This window comes from Leptopilina heterotoma, unplaced genomic scaffold, assembly GCF_015476425.1.
Source record: "Leptopilina heterotoma isolate Lh14 unplaced genomic scaffold, ASM1547642v1 Lhet_114, whole genome shotgun sequence".
In the NCBI taxonomy this organism is placed as follows: Eukaryota; Metazoa; Arthropoda; class Insecta; order Hymenoptera; family Figitidae; genus Leptopilina; species Leptopilina heterotoma.
Genome location: NW_025110833.1, coordinates 3980760 through 4008517, shown reverse-complemented (window position 1 = coordinate 4008517; position 27758 = coordinate 3980760). Strand labels below are relative to the sequence as shown.

General features: G+C 24.7%; 1 protein-coding gene across 5 annotated transcripts in view; it reads right to left on the bottom strand.

Annotated features, from left to right (window-relative positions):
- LOC122506950 (Krueppel-like factor 3) overlaps positions 1–27758 on the bottom strand; it is a 461038-nt gene that overhangs the window by 118147 nt on the left and 315133 nt on the right. Inside the window, exons 3-5 of one of the 5 annotated variants that reach the window (XM_043619400.1) lie at positions 25138–25270; positions 23072–24250; positions 21121–22574 (exon numbers count right to left, since the gene is read on the bottom strand). The exons of the other annotated variants lie outside the window; for them this stretch is intronic. Coding sequence (XP_043475335.1) covers positions 21339–22574; positions 23072–24250; positions 25138–25270 — 2548 coding nt within the window. The 3' untranslated portion in view covers positions 21121–21338. Of the gene's footprint in view, positions 1–21120; positions 22575–23071; positions 24251–25137; positions 25271–27758 lie in introns of those variants that run through there. 5 annotated transcript variants of the gene reach the window in all.

Below are 27758 nucleotides of genomic sequence, written 5' to 3'. Positions count from 1 at the left end.
ACTTCCGGTTATATGCCGCCCATTTATCCGGGCAATGAAGTGTGTTATAAGTAGCAAGTAAGTGAGGCGTACTTGGGTGGAGTTTGCGCCAAATTCTCACTTGGATCCACGGTATGGAAACGTTATAAATTATAATCAGTGCGCGAGGAGAGAAAGGCTCTCTTTGCCAACTGCTTCTCTCTCCGCCGCCTGTTTTTTTTTATTTATATTAACAGAGTTTCAAAACTTTGTATCCTAATATCTATTTCCTTTCTTTACGTTTGCTAAAATTCTCTATCTTCAAATATCACAAAATTCCTCGAAACGCAAAAATTCTTTTCTTCTTCCAAAAAAAAAAAAAAATTGAAATTTCTCAAAGAGAAATTAAAATGTCACTGAAGTAAAAAAAAAATCTCGTTCCGCTTGGAAAAATTTAAAATAGTAAACATTTTTATTACTAATTGGTAAATTTTAACCTATATACGACGATAGTGATCCAGTAGACAAATTTTTCACACTTGGAAGAACTTTGAATTTTTCCTAATTATTCTTTGTTTAAAATCGCGGGCGTAGAGTAGAAAAAAAATAATTCAATGGAATAATTGTGTGCGAGAAAGTCATAAAATAATAATGAATAACAGAGAAAGAGAGATAAAGGTTACGGCGGAAGTTCTCATTCCATTGTCATGAAAATGGTTGTTGTTAAAGAGCGAGAATGTATCGAAGACGCAACTTGGCCAAAGGTCTCTCTCAATACCTGCTGGCGGCAAAAGGGGGAGGGCGTTTTACACCGTTCTTCCATTTAGCTAGTCTGAAAAATTACCCGATTGCGTCCAGTCGAGTGCGAATCAAAGGTGCGAGAATCAAGTGTGAAGAGAGCATTCCCTTTTTTGTAAAAAAGGTTTTAAATTTTTTTTCTGTTTTTTTAGTATTTTTTAAAAATCTTTATTAAGAATATCTTTTTAGGAAACAAATTGTTAGTAAATAAAATAATAATAATAAATTATTTTTTGTTTAATTTATTTTTATTTGGTTCCAACAAATTTTCATTGGCACAAATAAATTATTTTTTGGTCAATTAATTTTTATTTGGTTCAAATAACTATTTTTGCTTCAAATAAATTTTCTCTTCATCAATCTATTTTTATTTCGCACCTACAAATAAATTTCTTCAAGTTTAAATCAATTTTATTCGGATGAAATAATTCTTTCTGGTTCCAATAAATTCTGTTCGGTTCAAACGAATTTTATTTAATTCAAGTAACTTTTTTTCGGTCCGAATAAATTTTATTTGATTAGAACAAATCTTTATTGGTACAAAAAATTATTTTTGGTTCAGTATATTTTTATTTGGTTCGGATAAGATTCTTCTAGTTAAAAAAATCGATTTAGTTCAAATAACTTGTTTCGTTGAAACAAATATTTTCTTTTAGTTCAAATAGATTTTATTTGATTCGAATAGCTTTTTTGGTTGAAATAAATTTCTTTTAGTTCAAATAAATTTTTTTCAGTTCAAATAAATTTTTTTCAGTTCAAATAAATTTTATTCGATTCAAATAAATTATCATTGGTACAAATAAATTATTTTTGATTCAATCTATTTTTGGTTCTAATAAATTTTCATTCCTTCAATACAGTATTATTTTGTACAAATAAATTTCTTTTAGTTTAAATCAATTTTAATTCATTGAAATAATTTTTTTAGATTATTTTTATTAAATTTATTAAATGAGCAGAATAAATCAAAATAGTGAGAATGTTGGTTTCATTATTTTCATTAGAGAGCAGAAATAGTCAAAGTACTTAGAATGTTGGTTTTATTATTTTTCTTTAATGGCTGAAATTTTGGAATATATTTTTGGAAACCAATTTTTTTTGTTCCACGTCAGGAATACCAGTGTTCATAGCTTCCCCTTTCCTTTTCCGCGCGCCTAAAGTCGGGCAATTTTAGTGGATAACTACATTGTACGTGTCACACCTTTAGGCTTAAATAAATCACTTTTCAGCATTAACTCTATCGTAGCGTGACCTGCGGTATTCGAATACGCGCGAGCGTTACTCGAGCACATAATTCAAAAGCGCAAGTCTACTTTTGAAAGTGGAGGCGTGCGCGCGACTAACACTCAATAGTTATATATATTTTCTTTTTAAATGTGTACGTGTATAATGATATCTCAGGCCATTCAGCATTTATAAAACATATGTTTTATAAATTCCGACATATATAACAGATGTTTCGTAAATTCCAACAGGTGCTCCATTAACGTTTAAAGAAGCATTGCTTTGGAGCATAAATTACTAAACCCAGAGAGAAAAAGGAAAAAATAGAGAAAGAGAGAGGAAAATAGAGATAGAAAAATAGAGAGAGAAATAGAGAGATAGAAAAATAGAGAGGGAAAAATTGAGAGAATAAGAGAGAGAAAATACTTCGTATATAATTTCAAAGACCCTTTATAGTGTTGCAAGCAATTTCAAGCAAAACACTTCTCTAGACGAAGCAGTTTCTAAATTACCCAGCGTATAAATTCTGCGTTGATTAAACGACGCATGAACAATTAGTCATATTTATTAATGAGTTTGCAAAATTGTAGAAAAATGGAAAATTGCAGAAAAATTTACGGCAACTATTAACTACTTGCTGGGAGGATTATTATTCAAAGGAATTGGAATTATTCTTGTCTGACTGAAAATATGTTTTCACTACTTTTAGGAAGTATAAGAACCTTACGGGATCTATTAACAAAAAGAATTAAATAAATTAAAAAAATTACTATTAACTAAAAAGAATTAGAATTTTTTATCTGCATTGAGAAAACATTATACTTAATTCAAGTAAAAAAATAATTTTAATCGATTTTGTTTATTTGAAATTAGTTTGTAGGCTTAATCGTTTTCTCAGTGTGACTAAAAACATTTTCGCTACTTTTGGAAAATAAAAATAAAAAATCCTTATGGCTGACTAAAAACGATTTCTACTACTAATGTTGAACATTTCAAGAAATTAAGTCAATTTTTATTGCAGTTGACTTTTAACTGTTGACAAAAAAAAAATGAGAATAGTGAGAGAAATATTGTCATTTCTGACTAAAATTTCCTTTTACTACTGATAAAAAAATATGAAAAGAAAAAGAAACTTTGTTTTTTATTTTTTTTTTACAAAACCGTTATTTACTGTAAAGAAATTTTTTCTAATTGTTCTTTCAAAGGAAAAATTATTTATTTGACTAAAAGTTTCTTTTACTACTGATAAAATAAATATAAAAAGAAAAATTCAAATTTTCAAAGATTTTAATCCGAAACCTTTTCAAAATTCAATTATTTAAAAAAAAAAGATTTATTAGAAAATTCTACTAGAATTCAATTATTAAAATACAAAAAAACAATTTATTGAATATTTGAATGTTTCTTAAAATTAAATTCTCATAAAGAATTGTATCAATAAATTTTTTAAATAATTAAATTTGTTTGACGAATTTTAATAAAAATTTTAAGAATAATTACATTTTTTCGAGGAATTCAATTAAAATTGTATTAAAAATAATTGAAATTCTGCAATGAGTTTTATTATTTATCAAAATAATTGAATTCCCAATAAGAATTTTATTATCTATCAAAATAATTGAATTTCTGTAAAAATTGTATTATTTATGAAAATAATTAAATGATTGCGAAGAGATTTATAAAAAATTTGTAAATAATGAAATTTCTGTGAAATTTTTATTATTTTTTAAAAATAATTAAATATTTGTGTAGAATTTTATAAAAAAAATTTTTAAATTATTCAATTCTTTTGAAAATTTTTTTTAGAATAGTAAATACCTATTAAATAAAAATAGGTAAATACCTTTAATAGGTAAATACCTATTAAAAATCATTAAATTGAGGAAAATTTTTGAAAATAATTGAAATTTTTTCAAGAATTTTATTACAATTTTTGAAAATAATTGAATTTTGGAGAAAAATTTAATTTAATTTCTAAAGATAATTGAAATTTTGACGAGAATTTTTAAAAATTTTTTAACATAGTTGAATTTTTGCAAAAAATTTTATTTTTTTTGAAAATAATTAAATTCCTACAATGATTTGTAATTTCTCTAAAATTATCCAAATTATATCGTACAATTTACGGACTTTACGGACATTTTTAAAAAAAACGGACTTTTACGGACTTTAAGCAAAGTTACGGCCAGACAAAAATATTTTATTTCTCTTATTATTTTAGTGGAAACAAAAATTTTAGTAAGAGAAATATTTCCGCACTACCCAGTAGTAAACATTTTTTGTCAGACACAAAATTAAAAGTAATGTTTTAGTACTAATCCGTTTAATCAGAAAAAAATATTTTTGACTTTTTCGTTGTCTCAGTAGTAAAAAAAAAATTTAGTCAGACAAACACTTTTGTATATAATATCCAGTAATAAAAAATAGTTCAGACAGATAAAAATTTTCACCATTCTCAGTAGTAAAAGTCTGTTTAGTCAGACATTAATATTTTTGTCTTTTTTGTAGTCAAAAATATTTTGATAACAGTAACAAATAGTTTATAAATAGTTGACGGTAATAAATGTAAATAGAAATTAAATGTAAATAGAAGTAAGTAGGTCAGAATTTTTTTTTTTATTAGTAGTAATGGTCCGGTTTAGTCAGACATAAGTCTTCAAATTCTACTAATTTTGACAACAGTAATTGAAGTAATTTACGGTCAGCCATTAGTATCAAATTTCCTATCGAATTTCAGTAGTAAATATCAGTTTCAGTCAGACGAAACGTTAAAAACTCTCCAAATAAGCGCCGTGAGTAGTAAGAGTCAATTTTAGTCAGACGGTCCTCTCTGAACGCTTGTCAATTTTTCATCAGTGAAGCCTAAAGTAGAAGACAAGTGACACAGTAGAAAAATTACAAAAAATACATAAAGTACATAAAAAATGTAATTATCTAATTTTATGTAATTCAGCACTATATACAAATAATTTTTACAGAAAATTATTGTCATCTGTCACGATTATTAATAACATATAAGGCGATACTTTGTTCAGTGTAAATTATCCGAGGTGTTAATAATGGTACCCTATCTATACAACATTACCGATCGTTACTTTTGTTTTTAAGTTCTTATAATAAAACGTTTGCAATCCATGTTGTAAGTTTCGAACCTCCGGAAACATAAAACGGATTGTAAAAGGGATAGATAGGTGCTGTAATTATATAGCGACGCTTAAAACTAGATTCTCGTAAATTAGTTGATTTATTGCTTTTTATTAGTGGCCGTATTCAAAACGTTTATAATCAATGACGAAATAATATTATGCACAATATTGGTAAACTTTTATCGTCATTGTATTGCAAAATTGATATAATATTTTTCTTTTTTTCCTCTTCTGACTATTAATTTATGTAGAACAAATTATTTTTAGCAAAAAGTTTGAATATTCAAAAAAATAGTTTCCTTCCTTTTTTACTTTTCTGTTACTTTTTTTGCATTCGTGATTTTTAATTAATTACTAATTAGACGAATTTCTTAAATATAAAAAATATTGATAATAAAATAGATTAAGAAACAAGTGAATAGAATAAAATTTAATAACCAGAAAATATAAATACGCTGATAAAATAATAAAATTGTGAAATGATAAAATAGTGAAATTCTATAATAGTAAAATTCTAAAATAGTAAAATGATAAAATTCTAAAATAATAAAATAGCAAAATGATAAAATTCTAAAATAATAAAACAATAAAATAGTAAAATAAAAAAATAATAAACAAAATTCTAAAAGAAAAAAATAGTAAAATAATAAAATAATAAAGTAATAAAGAAATAAAGTAATAAAATAATGAAAATAATAAATAATAAAGAAAGTAAATAATAAAATAGTAAAAATTTGAAATATTTCAGAAAAATTCGATTGAAAGTGAATTTAGAAGAAAAAAAAATGGGAACAGCGAACGAAAAATAGTTTTCTTGTAAAGTAATTATTGTTTTCTTAGATATTTCTTTACGCTTGAATAATAATTATTGAAAGTAAGAAAAAAAAACTTTTTTTTCTAAAGGATCATTAATAGTAATAAAAATTAAGCTCCGTGAAGGCATGTGAAATAAAGGAAATCGTGAGTGGTCGATCCAAGGTTACAAATAAACCTTCTATTTCCACATTTTCCTTATTATAATAGTACCTATAATTATTGTTAAGCATGTAATTTATAATTACTGTCATTAATCAGTCGCGAAAGTGGAATGTCATTATTTCTCTCAAATCATCTCAATTTCATCCATCTTACAATTTCTCACCAAATTCACAAATTTTACAAATTAATTTTTTACTCAATTAAATGGTATTTGCTTCAAAAACTGAAATTAATTAAATTTAAATCTAATTTAAATTAACTTAAATTTAAATTGACTCAAATAAAAATTATTTGTTTCAAGTAAATATTTAATTGATAGTAAGTAATCGATTATTTGAATCAAATAAATTTCTTTCAGTTTTCTATTTTAATTAACTAATGTTAATAATTGTTAATAATAATAAATAATAATTACTGCTTAATTAATATTATTAATTAACAGTAATTATTAAATGTATTAAATTTAAAAATTCTGAAATAATATAATTAAAGCCAAAATCGTTTCTCTCTTTAAGAAAAAGAACCAGTAGGAAACCAGTAGGAAAAAACAGTAAATAAACAAAAAATAATAAAAAAAAATAAAATAAAAAAAATAAATAAAATAACAAAATAAAAACAAAGAAGAAAAAAAATTACAATTAATAGGCTTATTTGGTAATATAATTATCGGGCATATACGGAGGCAATTAAGTGTAAATAAGAACATCGATTTAGTGTATGGCTACAGTTTAAGCTTAACATATATGTACGGGAGTTGACTGAAGTTTCCTTGTACGTTATTAATTCGACAATTAAATTTCTCATTGCTTATGCGATGAGACTCCATCACGAAAAAAAATTACGCCAGACAAAAACTCACAAAATTTTTCTCTTTAATTTAATTTTGTTTAAAATCGAAAAACAAATCAGTCAATTTTTTGCAAATAATAACAATTTTTTTCTTTCTTTAATTTTGAGAATTTGTTTTTTCAAATCTTTCGGAGACTAAAAGAAAGAAGAGAAAAAGAGAAAAAAATGGAAATTTTTAATGTTTGTAAAATTGAGTATAAAGCACTCAACTCATCCCATGGAAAATACGTGTCTATGACTGTAACGTTTATTTCCCATTTAAGTAAAGTGAAGGCGACGGGCCTTGTGCACACAAATCAGTCAACCCTCAGCACCAAGCTCACTCGTTGCAACCAATCCATCTCCTGAAATCACCCTCGACTTCTCTCTTCTTCTTCTTCTTCTTCTTCTATTACTACTACTTCTTCTTCTTCTTCTTCTTCTTCTTCTAAAGCCGTTGTCCGCACACTGACCGTGAGAAAATCAAGTACAAAACCTCGAAGGCTACCGATCTAAGAATATAGATTCAATCGTATATATGCATACACTTTAAAAAGGGAAAAAACATTTCTCCCGATACAAGATCTTTGACTTTTTTTTATTGCTATTTTTGAATCATTTTAAGGCGAAATAGATTTTCATTGAAAAAATCAATGAAAATGAAAAATCAATAATTGAATCAATAATTCAATAAATAAAAAAAATAAAAAAAATGAATGAAATAATTATAAATAAAAGAAATAAATATATAAAATACCCAAATAAAAAATAAAGCAAACAATAATTATAACAAAAAATAATACTAAATGATTTAAATAAACAAAACGAATAAATTAAATACCTGAATAAAAAATGAAACAAATGTAAGATATAAAGTAAATAATAAAATAAGAAACAAAATAATAATAAAATAGTAATAATAAAAACAGTAATAAAAAATCAATTAATGTAATAATATAATATTAAATAATAAATAATACCTAGTTATAAAAAGTAAAATAACTAAAATATGTGTATAATCGAAATAAATAAATTAATTACCCAAAGAAAAAAATCAAACAAACGTAAAAAATAAAGTAAATAAAATAATAAACTGCAATATATAAATGATAAAAAAACTAAATTATAAAAAATTAATAAACATTAAGTACAAAAAAATTAATTGATATTCTACGAGACACGATAAAGTTTTTTTTTTCTCTCAATAAAGTCATATTATCATTAAGCAAAACGCTTTCGTTTTATACAAATTTCAAATCGCTCGCGTCTTAGGTATGACGTTTAGCTTGTCCTTTTTTTGCGCCTTTGAAAGATTTAATAAAATAAATCTTCACTGAGTTTCTCCATCATAACTGTTAAGATACTTGACGATCTCCTCGTTAAATATGTATTATGTATGTTTTCAGTTTGCTACAAACATAAATCTTTACAAAATAGACACAACTAATAAACGATAGAAATTTTCTGTATACATACTCTTTTCATCTCACATAGACCTTTTGTAAATTTTTGCATTAATATTTCCAATGTGAAAATTCTCTTCTTTTCTTTTTTCTTTTTCTATTATTGAACAATAGTTTCCTCCGATCACTCAATCACTTCTTTCTCTAATTTTTTATTTTCATTTTCGCTTTTTCTTTTTCTGACTTGTTCTCTCTTTTTTCGTCTGTTCTTTTTCTCCTCTAAGAAAAAAAAAAGAAAAGAAAAAAAGAGAAAAAACGAAGTTTTTTCTCTTTTTTTCCTTTTCTTTTTTTGTATTTTCTTTTCCTTTCCTCTTTTTCTATTTCTCCTTTTTTCATTTTTTGTTTTTTTTTATTTTTTTCTTCTCTATTTATTTATTTATTTTTATTTCTCTCCTTCCCTTCTTTATCTTCTTTCTTTTCTTTTCTCTCTCTTTCTTGTTTTCTTATTTTCCCTCAATTTTTCTTTTTTTTCTCCTTTTTTTCTTTCTCCCTTTTTTCCTTTCTTTATGTTTTTTTTCGTCTTATCTTTTTGCCTTTCTCTTTTTTTCGTTTTTTCTACTTTCTTTTCTCGCTTTTTTTCGTTTTATCTTTTTTCCCTTTTCTCTATTTTCTCCCTTTTTTTCTTCTTCCGCAATTTCTCCTTCTTGACAAGATGTGACGTCAGTCGACAAAATGGTTTCTCTCACGTATGTAACTCCATAAGCTTCCTATGTACCATGAGCACGAGCCACTATAGAAATATACACACACTCCAGCACACTTGTATAGGAAATGCAAATAAGTGACTCGTGCACCTGCTCGTTTGCAAATTTACAAAGTGCAATTAAAGCAACAATGAGGAAAATATTCTAAAATCGAAAATATTTACACTAAACAGTTAAAATCATTCTATCACTTTATTTCCAATTTTCGAATATTTATTTTATTAAAAAAAAACATCAATAATTTTTCTACCAATTTCTAAGCGATTCTTTAAAAAATGAAAATTAGGTAAACAAGTACTAATAGTAAAAATAAAAAAATTACTAAAAATAAAAATTACTAAAATAGAAAACTACTAAAAATACTAAAATTACTCAAAATAGAAAAGCATTAAATATAAAAATACTAATATTGGGAATTACCAAAAATAAAAAAGTATTAAATATAAAAAATACTAAAATAGGGAATTACCAAAAATAGAAAAGCACTGAACATAAAAATACTAAAATAAAGAAGCATTAAAGTCAAGATAAAATTAAAAGCACCAATAGAAAAGGTAGAATTTAACTTTAATATATTCTAAATTAAAAAAAATTCTACGTTAGGAAAAAAAGTTTTCGATTGTAGAATACTGATTTCCAATCAAGAAAAGCGTCTGGAAAAAATCGACTATCTATTTTGAATACTCCAGAGAATCTCGATGCAAATCAAACACTGTGCCATTTAAATAAATGTAAGCAACATTGCAAAAGATTTCTTACATTGTGAGCCATCATTGTCACCAATAGTGTGACATTCAGACCAAAAAAGGAAATGCTAGATGGATGTCTTCGAACTGACGATAATTGAAACTATCGAATGAATCTCGTCTTTATAATCAATTCAAAAAAAAAAAAAAAATCGAAAAGAAAGTCGTAAAGTGGCTTTTTTGCCTCTCCTGGTGGGGAAAAAAAGCCGCTTTGCGATTTTGACAAAATAATTATGTGTTATAAGTTTTTTTGCTCTTATGTTATTTTTTTTTTTCTGCAAGTTTTTTATTTTAAAAATATTTTAACATTTCCAGATTTGTCATACATCAGGGAAAAGTCAGGAATTTTTATTAAAGTACTGAAAAAAAATTGAATTTAGAAGAAGTTACAAATGATTGCAGATATTCAATTTATTTTCAAAAGTAATAAAATTCTTCGCAGAAATTCAATTATGTTCAAAAATTTTTTTAAATACAACGCCAAAATTTCCATTATCTTTAAAAATAATAAAATTCTTCTCCAAAATTTAATTATTTTCAAAAATGTTCCTCAATTCAATCATTTTCAATATCTATTATTTTATAACATAATTTTTCAAAAAATTTTAATTATTTAAAAAAAAATGTTGATAAAATTTAAAGCAAACATTAAATTATTTTCATAAATAATACAATTTTTTATCGAGATTCAATTATTTTCATGAATAATAAAACTCATCATAGAATTTCAATTCTTTTTATCACAATTCTAATCGAATTCCTCGAAAAATATAATTATTATTGAAAATTTTATTAAAATTCGTCGAAAAAATTCTTTATGAGAATTCAATTTTGGAAAATATTAATTTATTCAATAAATTATTTATTTTTTTATTTAAATAATTGAATTCTCGTAGAATTTTCTAATAAAAATTAATTTAAAAATGAATTACACTTAAAATTTTACATATCAATTGAATATTAAAAGCATTATAGCATGCATTTTCAAAAACAATTGAATTTTGATTATATTTTTAAAAATAATTATATTTTTCGAAAAATTTACGTAAAATTGTATCAAAAATAATAGAAATCCTGTGAAGAATTTTATTATTTAGGAAAATAATTAAATTCTTGTAAAGAATTTTTTTTAAATAAGTAAAATCCTGTGAAGCATCGTATTATTTATGAAAATAATTGATTTTTTAGAACGAATACTAATACAATTTTTTTAAATAATTGAATTCATGTGAAAAATTTTATTAGGAATAATAATTAAATTCTTGGAAAGGATTTTATTAAAATTTTTGTAAATAATTTAATTTTTTTTTTGAAAAAATTTTATGGAAATTTAAATTGTTATCAAACATGAAGATATCAATAACTCTGAGTCTTCGACTCAGAGTGATCGGTATCTTCATGTTTTATAATAATATTCTTATAAGCTGTTGAATTTGAAATTTTTGACAATCTTAATTCTTATGGAATAATAATTAAATATTTATTTAAATAAGAATTTATTGGTGTTTTGGAATAATTTTACAATTAAAAAAATTCGTAATTGAATGTAATCGAACAGTTTTTTTTGAGTATCTAATCATTTTTAGAGAATAATAATAATTTTTATCGCAGAATATTCTTTAGTCGGGGAAAAATTAAAAATTTTGTTTGGAAATCAGGGAAATTCTGTAAGTTTTTTATCTTAATAATATTTTAACATTTCTATTACGATTAGAGTCAAATAATAAGCTTTGTTGCAATTTTTATGCAAAATGCGTATTTCATTCAAGTTTTGCAAATGAATTGCAACTTATTATTAGACTCTAATCATAATAGAAATGTTAAAATAATATTAAAATATAAAACTTGCAGAATCTCCAGGGGGACTTTCATGGAATTTTTCGACGTGGGTATTAATACTATTATTTTATTAATTAGAGTAAAGTGGGGGTAAAAAAATACATGGGGTAATATTTAAAAAAAATAAAATGTAAAAAAAAGTTCTACATTTTCTAATATAATATTAAAATTTGTAAAAAGAAAATATTTTTAATCTCTAAAATTTCAATAATATCTTAATATTATTATACTAACATTAATAATAAACGCGTGATAATTCCCTCGACAGCAATAAATTCCTCGTCATTGTTTTCACTTGAATGGATTTTAAGCGATTTTTTTTCAGAGTTCGAGCATTTCCGCAGTCTTTATAAAGAGAGTGAGAGAGAGACTGTGTACGGGTATTTATCGTTTTAAGAGAGCCAAGTGGCACACGATTTCCTAATGTTGAAAGCGAATTGCGCGCGAAATGACATTTAATAAAAGAGTGAAAGCCGTCCTCCTCGGCAGAGGATAACTTGAAAATGATCGCGCGTACCCTCCCATATCGCATATTGCGGTTTATCCTCGTTAAAATCCAAGTAATTATTGTTATTACCATATAGCTGGGGGCAAAAAAGCCAACGGGCATAATTTACGCGCAAGGCGTGTCACGCACATGGATACGGATTCTCTCTTCGCAAGTGCCGCATTACACATATTATATATATATATAGAGAGAAAACATAAAAGTTCATTTTCAATTTTCACTCGCAAAGACGAATTAACTTTACGCGCGTGTACCTTCCTTCTTTTTCTTTTAGTAAACCCTCTTTTGTGGGATTATTTTTTCGAAACCCGGAAAAGAATGAGAGAGAAAGAAATTTTTGCACACTTGGAAAAAGAAATTACTTTGGAATTTTACGCTTTGAATAAATTTTTTACCTTGAGTTTATTTAAGTAGAATAATATATAATAATTATTATAATGAATTCTTCCTTAAATTAAAAAATAAGTTTTCTAATTTATAAACATAATTTATTTTAATTTTTTTTATTTATAATTATAATTGTAATTATAATTGTAATTATAATTGTAATTATAATTTTGAATTAGCAATTAATAATTTTCAATTAGAAAAAAAATTCTAGATAATTGTACTACAAAAATAATTATTTACCAAATTTTTTATTCTTTGGCAAACAATATTTGACTTTTTGGGGAAAGAAAAAAATTTTTTTGACCCATTAGTTTAAATATTAATCAAAACACTATTTTGGGGAAATGACAAATATTTCTTTTCCATCTGGTATGTAAGTGTATTATGTGACTCGTCAAGTTTTCCTTTTAGTGTTTTAAGAATATTGAACCGTAAACCGACGTTATTTTCGAAAAATTGCGAGAAAATAAACCAAGAGCTCATAAAAGCGCCATTTTGAGTTAACTACTATAATAAAATAGTTGTGCTATCATTAAATTGTACCTCAATTAGAAGATAACTCTCGCCGTGTATTTAAAATATTACGAGAAATTTGATATATTATAGTGCTGCTCTAAAATATTTCCAATATACACTTTAAAGTTACTCTTATAGAGTTTTTATTTCTATTTGCAATATTATTGTGTAAAATGCTTTTTCTTGTTTTTTGAATATTATTTCAAAATACTATTAAAAGACTAATATTTTTAAAACACTATTTTTAATGTTATTTTAAACTACTCTTTTTGATATTAATTTACAATACTATTTTTAACATTAATATAAATTTCTATTTTCAAAATTTATTTAAAATACTATTTTTACCCGTGTAGAAATGGTGGTCGGGTTCTAGTGGGGACCTCACCAGTTTACCCCATTTGAAAAAGGGCTCCAACTAGAGAAACTGGTGGGGTTCTAGTCGATTTTGTCACGCTCTAGTTGATAGGGCCCCGACTAGAAGTTCTAGTTCACTTCTACCGGTTTTAAAAATTATTATTTTTCAACTTAACTTATTTATAATTGAATTCTCCATTCATATTAACATTATTAATGATTGTTGCACACGAAAAATCTCGTGCCTATGAGGGTTCGAACCTTGGACCTTGGGGACACCAGACGGATACACATACCTCTCGGCCATGATAGGTTGGATGGACTTCCGCTTAAAGTACATCCCGTTTGGAAATTCCGCCATTTGTCCCTATCTCTAGTAGGGCTCTCGCTAGATTCTGACTAGAATCTGTAGTCGAGAAAATCTAGTCGGGTTCCAATCTAATTCTAGTTAGATGATTCTTACAAGCATTATTTATTAAAAAAGTTTGCATATTATTTGATTACTTAATTTTTTAATTATTTAAACAAAATCTTTTATTTATTAAGTAAATTAAAAAAGAATAAACCATAAATAAATATTGTAATATATTATTTATTATTATATTATTTATTATTATTATTATTTATTAAAACAATTATAGTAAATATAAAAATATAAAAAGTAATGTAATAAATTAGTTATGTTTAATTTTTCAATAACGTTATAGATATAATTAATTCATAATATTTTGAATTTTAGGGAGTTATTATTCATCACTCTTATTTAACTCTGCATTCCTAATGATAGTTAATAATAATTAATTATGACATTATTGAAAAATTAAACATTACTAATTGCAGTGCTTTTTATATTTACTATTTATTGTAATTATAATATTATAGCATCTTTTTAATTATTATTAAATACTTGCATTAATTGTGAAAAACATTTTAAAGTATAATTGCACATACATATCTTTTTAAAAAAAAATTATTTTTACGAATAATATTACAATATTTAGGTAATAAAAATTAGTTATACCCACATAATTAATATTTATTTATGTTTTATTCTTTTAATTTACATATTAAATAAAAGATTTTTATTTAATAAAATTGCTTTATTGGAATTTTTTGTAAAAATATTCTACAATATTTAAAATTTTGTTTAAAAAATGTTAAAAAATTAAATAATTAAATAATATGCAAAATTTTTTAATAAATAATGCTAGTAAGTTTTTCTATCTATTAATCTGAATTATTTATATCTATAGAAAGATAATTTATGTATGTCATACTTGTACACTAGTTTGTCTAGTTTGAAATCGATAAGGTCCTAGTGAGTTTTTTCCAGTCTGAATTATCTAACTAGAATTTGATTGAAGCCCGACTAGTTTTTCTAGACTAGAGATTCTAGTCAGAATCTAGCGAGGTCCCTACTAGAGATAGGGACAAATGGGGAAATTTCTACACGGGTAATACTACTATAAATATAAATAACTGTTTTCAATATTAATTTAAAATATTATTTTCAATATTACTAATTACTATAAATTACTATTTTCAATATTTATTTGAAATACTATTTCCACTATTATTTTAAAATACTAATTTTCTGTTTCAAATTGATAATTTTAAACTCCTGGTTTTTAATATTAATTTGAATAGTATTTTAAAATGCTATTTGTGTAAGGTTTTAAAATTAGAATAGTAATTTGAAATACTAATTTTGCTAGTGGTCTGAAGTACTACTTTAAATATAAGTTTAAAATACTTTTTTTCAGTAATAAAATAATTATAAAAATAAGAAAATTTTAAACAATTTAGATATGAATAATAATAATAATTTCTTCCCTTGTAGGTTCTTTCATATTATTTCGAAAAATATTTTTAAATAATTTAAAACTGGATTTTAAATACACCTTAAAATACTAAAAACAGTTTATAAGAAGTACTCACGAATAATTTGATGATAATTACAAAGAATATGGAAACTCACCTGAAACAGAAATAGAATTTTTATATTAAATTATAACATATTAGAAAACTACATGTTAATTTAAAAAATATATATTATATTCATTTTATAACAATTATTATATTAATTTATACACTGTAAAAAATTTAGGGAGTTAACGGACTCGGGAGTTGGGAGTGAAATTTTTCGAGTTAAAAATCAACTCCAAAAGAGAGTTAATTTCTAACTCCCTTCATTCAACACCCGCGCGAGTTATTTTTTCCATGGGGAGTTAGCATTTGGGTGTTAAATTTTAACTCTCTTTATTTAACTCCCCTGGTATTAACTCTCCAATGGATGCGACTTTTATAGACTCCCCTGGGGAGTTAAAATTTAACTCCCTTTTTTTACAGTGTAATAATTATTATATTAGTTTATAAGAATTATTATATTAATTTATAACAAGTTGAAAACAATTTTGTTAATTCATTAAAAAAATTATATTAATTGACAATAAAAAAATTATTAATTTCCAACAAAAAGAATAGTTAATTCGTTAAAAAATATTGTAGGTGTTAATTTTGTACTAACAAAAATCTTCTCGATCTGTTAAAAAAATTATTTTGAAAAAAATTGTACTATTTTGTACCGAATTAACAAAAAACTGTTTAAATTCAAAAAAAAATATTGTATTAATTCATAACAGATATAAAGAAAAAACTAATTAATTCTTACGAAAAAAATGCATTTTCTTTTTTTAATTAAAAAATCTAAAGCATAAAATCTAAACATATTGCGCATCTGAAATATCCTTGAAAGTTCATATTCAACAAGAAAAGTTATTTAATTTCGAAAAAGGAAGTAAATTTATGTATGGACTATCAAGAATCAGCAACAATGTCAAAAGTAACGTTCCTATACACACACATACACAAACACAAAAATGTTGTAAACTGATCTTGAGCTAAATATGCATATCTTATTGAAATTTACCATAAAACATGTTTATTCTGATGTAACCATATGCATAGCGCAAAAAGATGAAAGGCAGCTCCAATTTAGTAATGTCTGTACTAATCAGTACACGAATATACTCTCCAGTTTGAAAATTTTTTTCACTCAAAAATTGTTTACATATATAGACAATATTATAGAAACGTTATTCGCACATTTGTTAATACACTTTAGATCACGTGAAATGATTATAATTATGTCTATTAATGTCTGCTTAAAAATAATGCAAAAAAAAAAAAAGAGAGAGAGAGAGATAGGGGAAAAAGTGAAAATCTAGAAATTGACATTATTATTCATACACTTTTTTTTATCGACAAACTTAAAAAGGTATCTGGAACAAAATAAAACCGACTGGTGAGAATGAAACCCATATACTTTTACACTTATATTGATCTGCAAACTACAAAATGGAATGTTCGTGTACTCGATTCACATAAAGATAAAGAAATTGTCATGTTTCAGAAATAGTTGTTTACTCCATGATTTCCGTGGAATGACAAAAAAAAATTATCAATATATTATTATTTTTATTTATTACCAATAAAAATTGAATTATGGCCTTTTATTATGCAATAAAGTGTTACGTTTCCGTAATAATATTTATTTAAATAGTAATTAAAATGCGTATTGTACATATAAAATTCATTTACCTAATTTTTTCGATTTAACAACAATTTAATTATTTATTTTTCTGTTTTTAACAACTATTTGTTTAAAATTTAAATATTTATTTTATTTTTTGACTTTAACAACAATTTATTTAAATATTTACTCAGTTGACTTTAACAAAAATTTAATTATTTATTTAGTTTTCTGTTCTTAAGAATTATTTGTTGAATTATTTATTTAGTTATTTGACTTTAACAACAAATTTATTTATTCAATTGTTTACATGTTTAGTTATTTACTCAGTTGCTTAGCTAATTATTTATTGAACTATTTATTTACTTAACTGTTTTTTTGAACTTTATTTTAAACAAATTGCTGAAATTAATTATTAAATAAAATTTATAAGTAAATTTACGCATTTATTTATTCACAAGAATATCGCATTTCACGTGAATTTCTGCCGCGGTTTCTCACAGTAAAAGCTATTTTAATAACTTGGATCAATAAAAATGATATAGAAATGAAATATCATAATTACCAATATAAATATAAATTGTATGTACGAAATGTTATAAATAAATTTCATCGAGATTTACTATAAATAAAAAGAAACAATTCTCCATTATGCAATAATTATTAAATAATACTCAAACACAAAAATGGTTCGTTTACTTTTGCGAATATATGAATAATTAACAAGAATGAAAATTAAATAACCAAGAAAATCAATATAGTAAACAAATGAATATATAATAAATAAGTAAGCAAATTAATAATTAAATAAACAAATTAATAATTAATTAAACAAATGAATAAAAAAATAAATAAGTAAATGAAGAAATAGTTAACAAATAAAGAAGTAAAGAAAAATTTTAAAAATTAAAAAAATTATTAGTTATTACCTAGTAATTAATAATATTAATTATTATCAACAAAGTACAAAAAAACGACTGTCGAATAAATATAGAAAAAAAAATACAAAAATGTTAATAAATATAAAACACTGTTAATAACCGTTTCACAATTATTAAAAATAGAATAAAATTAAATCCATTTAAATAAAATTATTCTTCATACATAATAAAAGAAGTTTTATCAAAATATTGACAATGTCAGTATTATAAATTTAAAATAAATCGAATACAAAACGTGCATGTCATCTCAAAATAAATTTTCTGACATACAGTAGACATGTCAAGGATTTGTCTATCCTGATATTTCAAATATAAAACACATTTTTCATTAAACGTCAATTTAAAAAATAAAAATTTTTTTTTCTCAATGACAGAAAAATAACTGTTCTGAAAGTCATTAAATAGAAATAAAATTCAAAACTACTGGAACGTGTGTGTGTGCATGTGTAAAATGATTTTGTACCCATAGTATATAAATGAGCTAAAAGTGTCAACAGGCAATTACAAACTCCAGTCAATTTTTTTTCCCTCTTTTTTTTATGAGGCAAAAAAAACCAATCAGTCATTTCATCAAACAAAAATGTATGTCAGTGCCCTCAAATTATTTCACAGAAAAAAGGCTAATCATCCTGGCAAAAAATAGAATTTTTTTCTGTTGAAGCAATTTATTGTATAGGCGTGTGCGTCTTGTAATTTTTTTTCTATTTTTTTTTTCTTTTTTTTTTGGTTTCACGTAATGACGTAATTTCAAGTTCATCAAAATACTTTGTAATTATAACCAGGCAAAATTTTAATTAGGCATCAAAAAATAGTTTTTTGTATTTGAATTTTTATATTTTTTCATATTTATTTTTTTTATTTTATATTTTATATATATTATTATTTTCTAAATCAAGTATTTTTTATTCAATTAATGAAATTGATAATAAAATATTTAATAAAAAATTAGTTCAAGTTTTATTTATTTCAATGACATTATTATTAATAACATTATTAATAACATTATTGATAACATTTTTGATAACATTATTATATTAATTGTTCAAAAATTGTTATTAAATTTTTTTCCACTTTTTATTTACATTTATGTGGAAGACATAAAAAACAAAGTTTCTTAATTTGCAATTTTTGTTTGAGTGTATTTTATACTTTCCTCAATCTGATGAGAAATTGTTTTATGGCACAACTATCATGAGAGATCTAAAATGAAAATTGAGTTAAACCATTTCGAAAGTTATGAAATTTTTTTTTATTAACATTGATGCTTCAATCTCTTAAATTTAAATTTCATTATCAATAATAGGAGCCTAAGTATCCTATAAGACTGAAACTTTATCCATATATACATTAAAAAAAGAAGCTGAAGGAAAAAAACAAATTACTCGGGAATTTTTTTTTAATGAACGGAATCATGTCATAATTATTAAATTACTGGTCAGAAATCAACAGAGATTACCTTAGTTCGATAATGCTTGAAGCGAAAGAGGTTATAAGAGGGCTTAGGCGGTCCTTAATTACAGTGAAACGACCGCTACCGTTGATGACCTTTAACCTACAGCGTGAGTTAAAAACTACCTAAGCAGTAACAGTAAAACCGGCTTTTAACGTTCGACATGTTACAAAGTTACGCTTCACAACCATCCTAATCGCATATATATATATGGAACTTTTCATTTTCACATCGAAAACTGTGAACCGGAAGGAAAAAAATAGTTTTTTTTTCTTTTTCTCTAAAAAAAGAGAGAAACCCCTTTCCCTTTATAGTTAAATTTAATTTACTTTTAGCATTAGCCAATTAGGCGCAACAGTTTATACAATTTAACGATCAATGAAAACTTGAGAAATAAAGAAATAAATATATGTCGGTATTAAATTAACATTATCTCTACCCTCTGATTACTTATAAATAAAAATGGTGTATACATAGTGCAATTTTCATTAAAATCCTTTGCAATTAGGAAGTTTCATTAATTTTTGTGTTGAGGAAAAAAAAGAAGGAGTAAAAGGGGAAATTCCATTTTTGTTTTTATGGACACGAAATTATTATATATAGAAATTTTATACACACCAAAGATTATTTAATTACTTTAGTTTTAATATTCAGTAGCTGAATATTATGAAATTGATTCTAACACTTTCTTATAAGATGAAGCAATATGTGTGTTTATTAATTTATGATTTTATTTCATTAACTTAAATATTTTTATTGATAGAGTGTAAAATTTTTTTTCAAAGTTTATTACTACCGTACTGATTGTTTGATTAAAATTTGTGAGTTATTTATAGAGCGACTATCCATTCCAAGTGTTATTAAAAATGGTAATTAAATTCTATTAATTATTATTATATAATTTTATGTCGGAATTATAAAAATTATAATAAAAATAATTAAAAATAATTCTAGTAACTAAAATAATTAATTAAAAATAGTAATATCAAATTGCAATTGTAGTAGGTAATTTAACAAGTAAATTATCCAAAAATTACAATCAAAAATAGTAATTCAAAGTAGCAATGAAAAAAAGGAATTGAAAATAGTAATTGAGACAAATAATTTCTAGTTTCAATTACTAATTTTTATTATTAGTGATAATTAATCATTTCTTCTACTAGTTTTAATAATCAGTGTCAATTAATCATTTCTTTTACTAATTTAAATTTCTAGTTTCAATTACTAGTTTCAATTTTTAATTTTTATTATTAGTGATAATTAATCATTTCTATTACTACTTCACTAGTTTCAATTTCTAATTTTAATTTTCATTTGCAATTAGTAGTTTGTTTACTAGTTTTAATAAATATTTACAATTTCTATTTTCAATTACTAACTTCAATTATTATAATCAAAACCTAATAATTAAGTGATTAATATATAACTATTTGTATAAATATATTAGTATATATGTATATATACTAGCCAGTATGCTTGTCATAAAAAGTTACAAAATTTTTCATATCTTTTATTTAAAGACATTTTTTATTATGAAATTTCAATATTTATATCAGAGAAAAAAAACGTATCAATATTGTTGCGATGCAACGTTTTAATGCTAAATAAACTAATGTAAAATAATAAGTAAATGAAATCATCAATTCCAGATAGCACGTAACATTGCAGCAATAGTTATCGAATATAGGTTTCCTTATCAATACAAAAGTTATTAATCACAAACCTTTTATTGTTTAAATTATAATTGATTACATTAAAAATACAATAAACAGTTACTTAGAAGTGCATATCAAAATTATATTTAACTTACTAGATTAACCTAAGTAAATTGCGAAATTATCCATTACAATATGGTCAAGATTTTAATACAAAAATAAGTATTTTTATTTTTGAAAACAATACTATTACAGTTATTTAATTCAGAAATTATATATTTTGTTGCTTATTACTTAGATTATAACTAATTTTCCACTTTCCCATAACTTTTACATCTGCGATAAAATACAGCTTCTTTTATTACTAAATAGATTTTATTAAACGAATCAGCATCATTTGAGACAATCCTTGGTATTTTTGTATATAAAAGTTCTGATTGATTTAAAATTCTAGCTTCATTATGATACATTTCAGAGTAATCGATTTGTAACATTGCGTTAATCCATTTTAATGTCTTTGACAAATATTCAATAATAACATTTTTCTCATTTTCAACCATTTTTTTCATATCCTCAACATAATCTTTTTCCATATCTATTAACTTTAGCATACCTTCCATATAATTAATTTTTAGAAAGCAAAAGAATTTAATAAACGGAAAAATATTCGAGTTCATACAAAAATATTTCAAATTAACATTGTCTGTGATATTTATTGATGTTATGTTTTTATAAGCAAAGTCTGTAAGAGTAGCAATGTAATTTAAATTTTTTATTTCAGTTATGCTAAATTTAATGTCAATTCTCCTATTTAAGTTCTGAAGAGATGAGCACGGTAAATCTTCAAATAAATAGTCTGTATCGGAATAAATTTCTTTTCGTTTTAAAAAATTGTAAAATTTATATTCATATTCAAGAGAATTATTTTTTTTATTATGTGAATGGGGATTATTAATAAATTCTGTTACATTATTGTAAAAAGTGGCGTAGAATAAAAAATATTTTGGATAGTTTCTGTAAACTTGTTGATGCAGATCTATTAAATATTTGGGACTTAAAAAACGATTCCTACAATTTGTTGCAAATAAGTAACAGTTGTCTGGTAGAGCAGGAATGACAAAATCAGGACTGACTTCATCAAGAGTAAAATATTCGAAAGCATTTACAAAATAAAATAAAACTTGGGAATAATCTTTTATCATCTTGTACTCGAAGTAGGTAATCAATATGTCGTGATATCTATTTTCGATCAATGGATAAACATAATAATAAGTATCATTTGATTGAAGTAGATAAAAATGTCTCATTATTTCATCATACACAAACTGTTTTGTATAATGAAGATCTTCTCTTTTTATTTTTGGTAGCACTCTTTTGCTTTCAATATCAAAAGTATTCAGTGATCCTGTGACCATACTATCAGCTACGATTATTACTAATCTCTTTAACTTCATCTCAGGAAGTAAGGCATCAATTGTATCCAAATAATTGTAAAATAAACAGGGTGAACTTAACATAGACTTGCTACTACTCTTTTCTCCCTGTAGGCACAAATATTTAGAATTAATAATTGTTATTTGTTATAAATCTCAATATATTTTTAATATTATTTTTCAACGTTGCTTGTGAGACATAGCACCGAAAAAAATACCAAAAATATGAACCGAATAAATATTCGGTAATATTTACCTAATAGTAAAAGCATTACAAAGTAGACAATCATTGTTTTTATAAGAAAAGCAACTTTTCCTTTTTTTTGATAATCATAATAAAATCAATTAAATTTTTTATTAAAAATCACTTTTGACTACTTTTTTTAATGTGGGAAAATTTATTACTAACGACATTTAGTCTAAGTTCAATTTAAAATTAGAAAATTTACTACACATATGATTCTAAAAATTATACAATCAAGTATTATATTCAAATTTACGTTTTTACTACAGTATACTTTGCACGATTTTTATTATATTGTTCTACGAGAAAAAATTTGTTTACATGGAGGGAGATTATTTATTAATTATAATATATTACTTGCCATCAAATTTGAAATCAAGTTGTAAGCAGTACTCATTACTCTCCTCCAATTTCCACTTTCATTTAGCATTTGTTTTTCCAAAATTTCAAGTTCGAGTAAAATCAAATCATTTTCCAAGAAATATTCAGATTGATAGAAAGATATTAAAATGTTGAACCACCCAAGTTTGTTTACCAATGATGTATCTACAAGTTGTTTTAGGGTATACATCCACGCTGCTCTGTCGTAGGATGTAATATCTGATATATCTTTTATAAAACAAAATAATTTAAATATATATATTTTGTGTTGATTTTTACAAATGTTGCCAAATGAGGCATCATTCACATTAAGTGAAAATACAGTGCGTTCAATCCATTTTAAATAATTAATTCCAGTGAAAGGGTGTTTTAGATTCTTTTCGTGAATATTGTCGTAAAAAATTTTATTTGTAACATCTAGATTTCTTGACTTGAAGCACTTTAGGCTTCTTTCAAAAATACTATTCTTTTTACTTTCATCAGAATTGTTGTTATTTTTTTGAATTTGTTGCAGCAATGTGTTAAAATGCATTAAAAAACTTTCGCTCTCAGAATTATTGTTAAATCCAATCGAATCACAAGCGTAATCATTGTCGAATGCTTTCAGGGATGTGTACTTTGTTTTTTCTCTAAACAATTGTTCTCGTAATATGAACAATTCGGAAAAACTTTCACCTGTCTGTAGTTTTTTGTTAACGTATTCAAGCAGAGGGCAATTTGTACAATTTGGTTTTAGAGGAACTAAAATATCTTCAAAAATAGGATGCTCGTCCTTTACGTTGACAAAATCAAAGGTAACACCCAACTGATCGCTTAATAGCTTTTTTTGACAGTAAATGGTGAAAAAATTGTCTAGATTGTTTACTGGATAAACAAAATAGTATACATTGTGAGCTTCAAATAGATAATAATTTTCAGCTATCAATTTATACATCTTTTTTAAATAATTGGTGTTTTTAATTCCATTAATGTTTGATATTCTTTTGCTCTGAGATATATTTCTAACTCTGTTTATTCCGTCAGTAAATTCACGTGATATGATTACTATTAATGGTTTATAAGTTTTTTGGAATAGCAAGTAATCAATTAGAAGGGAATAATCGTAAAAAGTACAGACATCAATATCCAGCATGGATTGGTTTCTTTCTTTATTGTCTACCTGTAAAATACCGATTTTGAGAATCATTTGTAAATTTTTATCACCTATTTCTAGAAGGAAAGAAACTATACTCTTCTTTTGCCGCATTATAAAGAAAAAGTTTGGTCTCATCTCTAATGTTTTAGTTTTAAAATTTGTAACAATAGTTACACAGCCCATATTACTTCCTGAATATTTCATGGAAAAATTTGAGATATTTCGGTGTGAAGTTTATTGCAATATTTCCTCACAGGCGGACATTTTTCTAAATGCAACAATATTTCAAAAATTTTACAGGGAAATATTTCAAATATTTCTAAAATACTCAGAATATATGTGCAAGTTTGTCATAAAAAGCAATGGGTTGATGTTTTTTAGTATTAAAAATCCTAACTCATCACGACTGTTTGATAATATTTTTTAAATTATTTAGAATAATTATTAAGTTTCCAATAAATTTTTTTATTATTACTTTATTATCTTCAAACTTCAAATCTTATCATTAATGCAAAATGCAAATATTCTAAATGTGAAGGTATAATATTACTTATGAAAAAGAATTAAAAATTTTTAGATTAATTTAAACTATGATTTTAGAAAAAAAATTTTTTTATTTCTGGAAATATTATTATACTTATCAGATTTATAGATAGAAAAATAATAGAAGCAGAAAATTCACTAATTGAAGTGGAATTTTTTCTACAATTTTTTAAATAACTAATTTTTTCAACAGAAAATAATAAAATAATTTCCTTTATTATTCTCACAGTTTTTTCTAAGGATACCAAATTGAAACAAAAAACGTACAAAAATTGTTGCAATGCAACATTTTGATATATTTTTTGTTTTAATTTGATATCTTTAGAAAAACAATCTTCTAAAAGTAAAAATTTTTAAGTTTAACTTACATCGTTATCTGTAATGATTGAAATTTTCCCAACCAGCAGTAGCAAAATCAACCCGAATGCCGCCAAAAATTTACTACGGTAGTCCATGTTTGCTTGATGCACAAATATTCCCTTCAACACACGTACTGATGTACTTTTAAAATTAAAAAATTCTTTACTAAAATGAAAAATAATAAAGATCAAACAATATTTTAACAACTTTTCTTTTATGACTTTATTTTTTAATATTTCGTGAATCAGAATCTCGTGCACGAAAAATATAAATATTAAACACCTGCCTATGCCAAGGTTAACTAAATTATTAACATGAATATTATTTTTTTGTTTCAGGTGAGTCATATTAATTCATATCTCAACCTATTACGTAAGTGAATTTTTTTCGATGATTTATTTATAGTAGAAAAAAAATTGTCAGATCTTTTCGATAACTCTTATAATGATAATATTATTAGTCGTACTTGATAATTTTAATTGTAACTAAAAATTGAAACTTGTTTTCCCAAAATTTAAAAACTAAAACTTTTTTCCAAACATTATTATTCTACTTTTTGTTTTCTCAATTGAAAAAGTAAAATGAGACTTTTCTTTTTAGAAAGTGACAAGTACATTTAAAAAGTGTCAGCCTAAAGCTACTGTAAGTGGGAGTCTCGCAAGGTGTTTATTTTGCTACTGAAACGCGTTTCGTTTGACAAGCGTGTAAAAAAGAATGTCATCAGATGCTTACTGAATGATCGTATAAGGTAGTTGCGGTGTTGTAAATGTAAATGTCGCTGCCGCCCTGTAAGGCCACGCGCCTGTCATCCAATGTTTGTAAAGCTCGCCTCTCTTTTTTTTTGGAGAGAAACAGAACAAAAAAGAAGAGACACAGAAAAAAGGGGAATCACATCAAGTGAGAAAAAGAGAGAGAGAGAGAGAGAAATGATAATTTTGTCAAAACGTTTAGGGAACACACTTGTTTAGAAATTCTCCTTGTCAATCTTTTTTCTATGGTAAATATTACACAAACTCTCCCTCTCTCTTTATTTCCCTCTGACATGTAGTTTACGATTATTATTTCCTTGTAGGATACATGCAAAAGTGCATATCGCACTCTTGTATCTGCAATGACCTCTTGTTTCGATAACGATGAGGACACGACTTTTTGTCGCGAAATTGCTTCCAGTGAATATTCCTTTGTTCCAGGAAAATAATACGAGAATCGTTTAACGGTTCTCTGATTTTTTTTCCCTTCTTTTTGTAACTAAATCTTGTCGACACTTTACGTTATGTTACGGGGAGGGTGGAATGTGTAATTTTTTTTATTTTTCCTTTCGCCATAGTGCAAATAACACTTAGATATTCTCAAGTTAAGCGCATCAAGATTTCTGATGAGAAGAATTTATTTTTTAGAATTTATTACAATCTAATTTTTATACAAGGGAGGGGAATTTAAGTGATCTCTTAAATATTTTTTGTAATTTTCATGACATTTTCTTTCATTCTCATTTTCATTTTCCTTTCCCTTCTCATTTTAATTTTCAAATTGTTATCTAATTTCTGTATTTAAATTTCATTATAAATTTCAATTCAAGTTGAAAATATAAAAGAAAAGTAGAAACAAACAAAAAAATTGTTGTGGGAGCTATTATACTTGAAACTATGGTCAACAGAGAAGGAAATTTTACAGCTTTCAAAAAACTACAATTCATTAATTGTTCAGTCACGTTTCTGTTATGTGTGTAAACATTCTTCCACGTCAACCACTGTCTTAATTAAGTCAACAAGTGTAATAATCGTTCCGAGTTCCCATTTTATTTTTTTTCGGTCAAAAAAAGGGGAAACGAAGCACACCTTGTAATTCCAAATGCACCAGGTTCGGACCTCATTCGTCCACACTTGGCGAGAACTACCGATGCCAGTGACGATAATGTACATCCAAAGTGAGGAGATAAAAACTCCAAGTTTCTCACTTCATTCTCACTTTCTTAAATTGCGCAAAAAAAAAATCACCCATAATTTTTTTTTACTGCTAGAAGGTAACTTTCGAAATATCTACTTTTTTTCGCGAAAATTAAAAATAACTTAAAGAAATTGTATTAAAAAAAATTTTTTTTGCCACAGGAAAAAACCTTGAACAGCACTTAAAATAATTGAAGACTTCTTCACTCTTGTAGATAAATGACTAATTTCCAAATTGGCAATGATTTTCGATGAGATAAAAATCAAATAGAATTTATTTTCAAATACTATATTTAAGAATAATAGGAACGCGTAACCTGATTATTACAATTTTTTTCTTGACATATTCGATGAATAAAAACCCGTTTTTTTTATAATTAAAGCCAAATGAAAGTCAAGAGCCACACATGCGTTTAATTTACCAACTTAAAAGGCTATAAATAATGGAGTTTGTGGCGCATAATTAACGGACGAATGATTACAATTTTTCTCTCTTTCTCTCTTATAGAAAATCGTCTCTCTCTCTCCCTTTTGAAACCACTATTGAAGCGACGAATATTAAAGATGAATTTATCTCAATTTTCTTTAATAACCGGCAATCAAAACTCTTTTTTTGCCCTTCCTTTACCAAGCACACCCCCTCCCCCAATCTTCCTCTGTTCATCGAGACGCAGATTATTCAT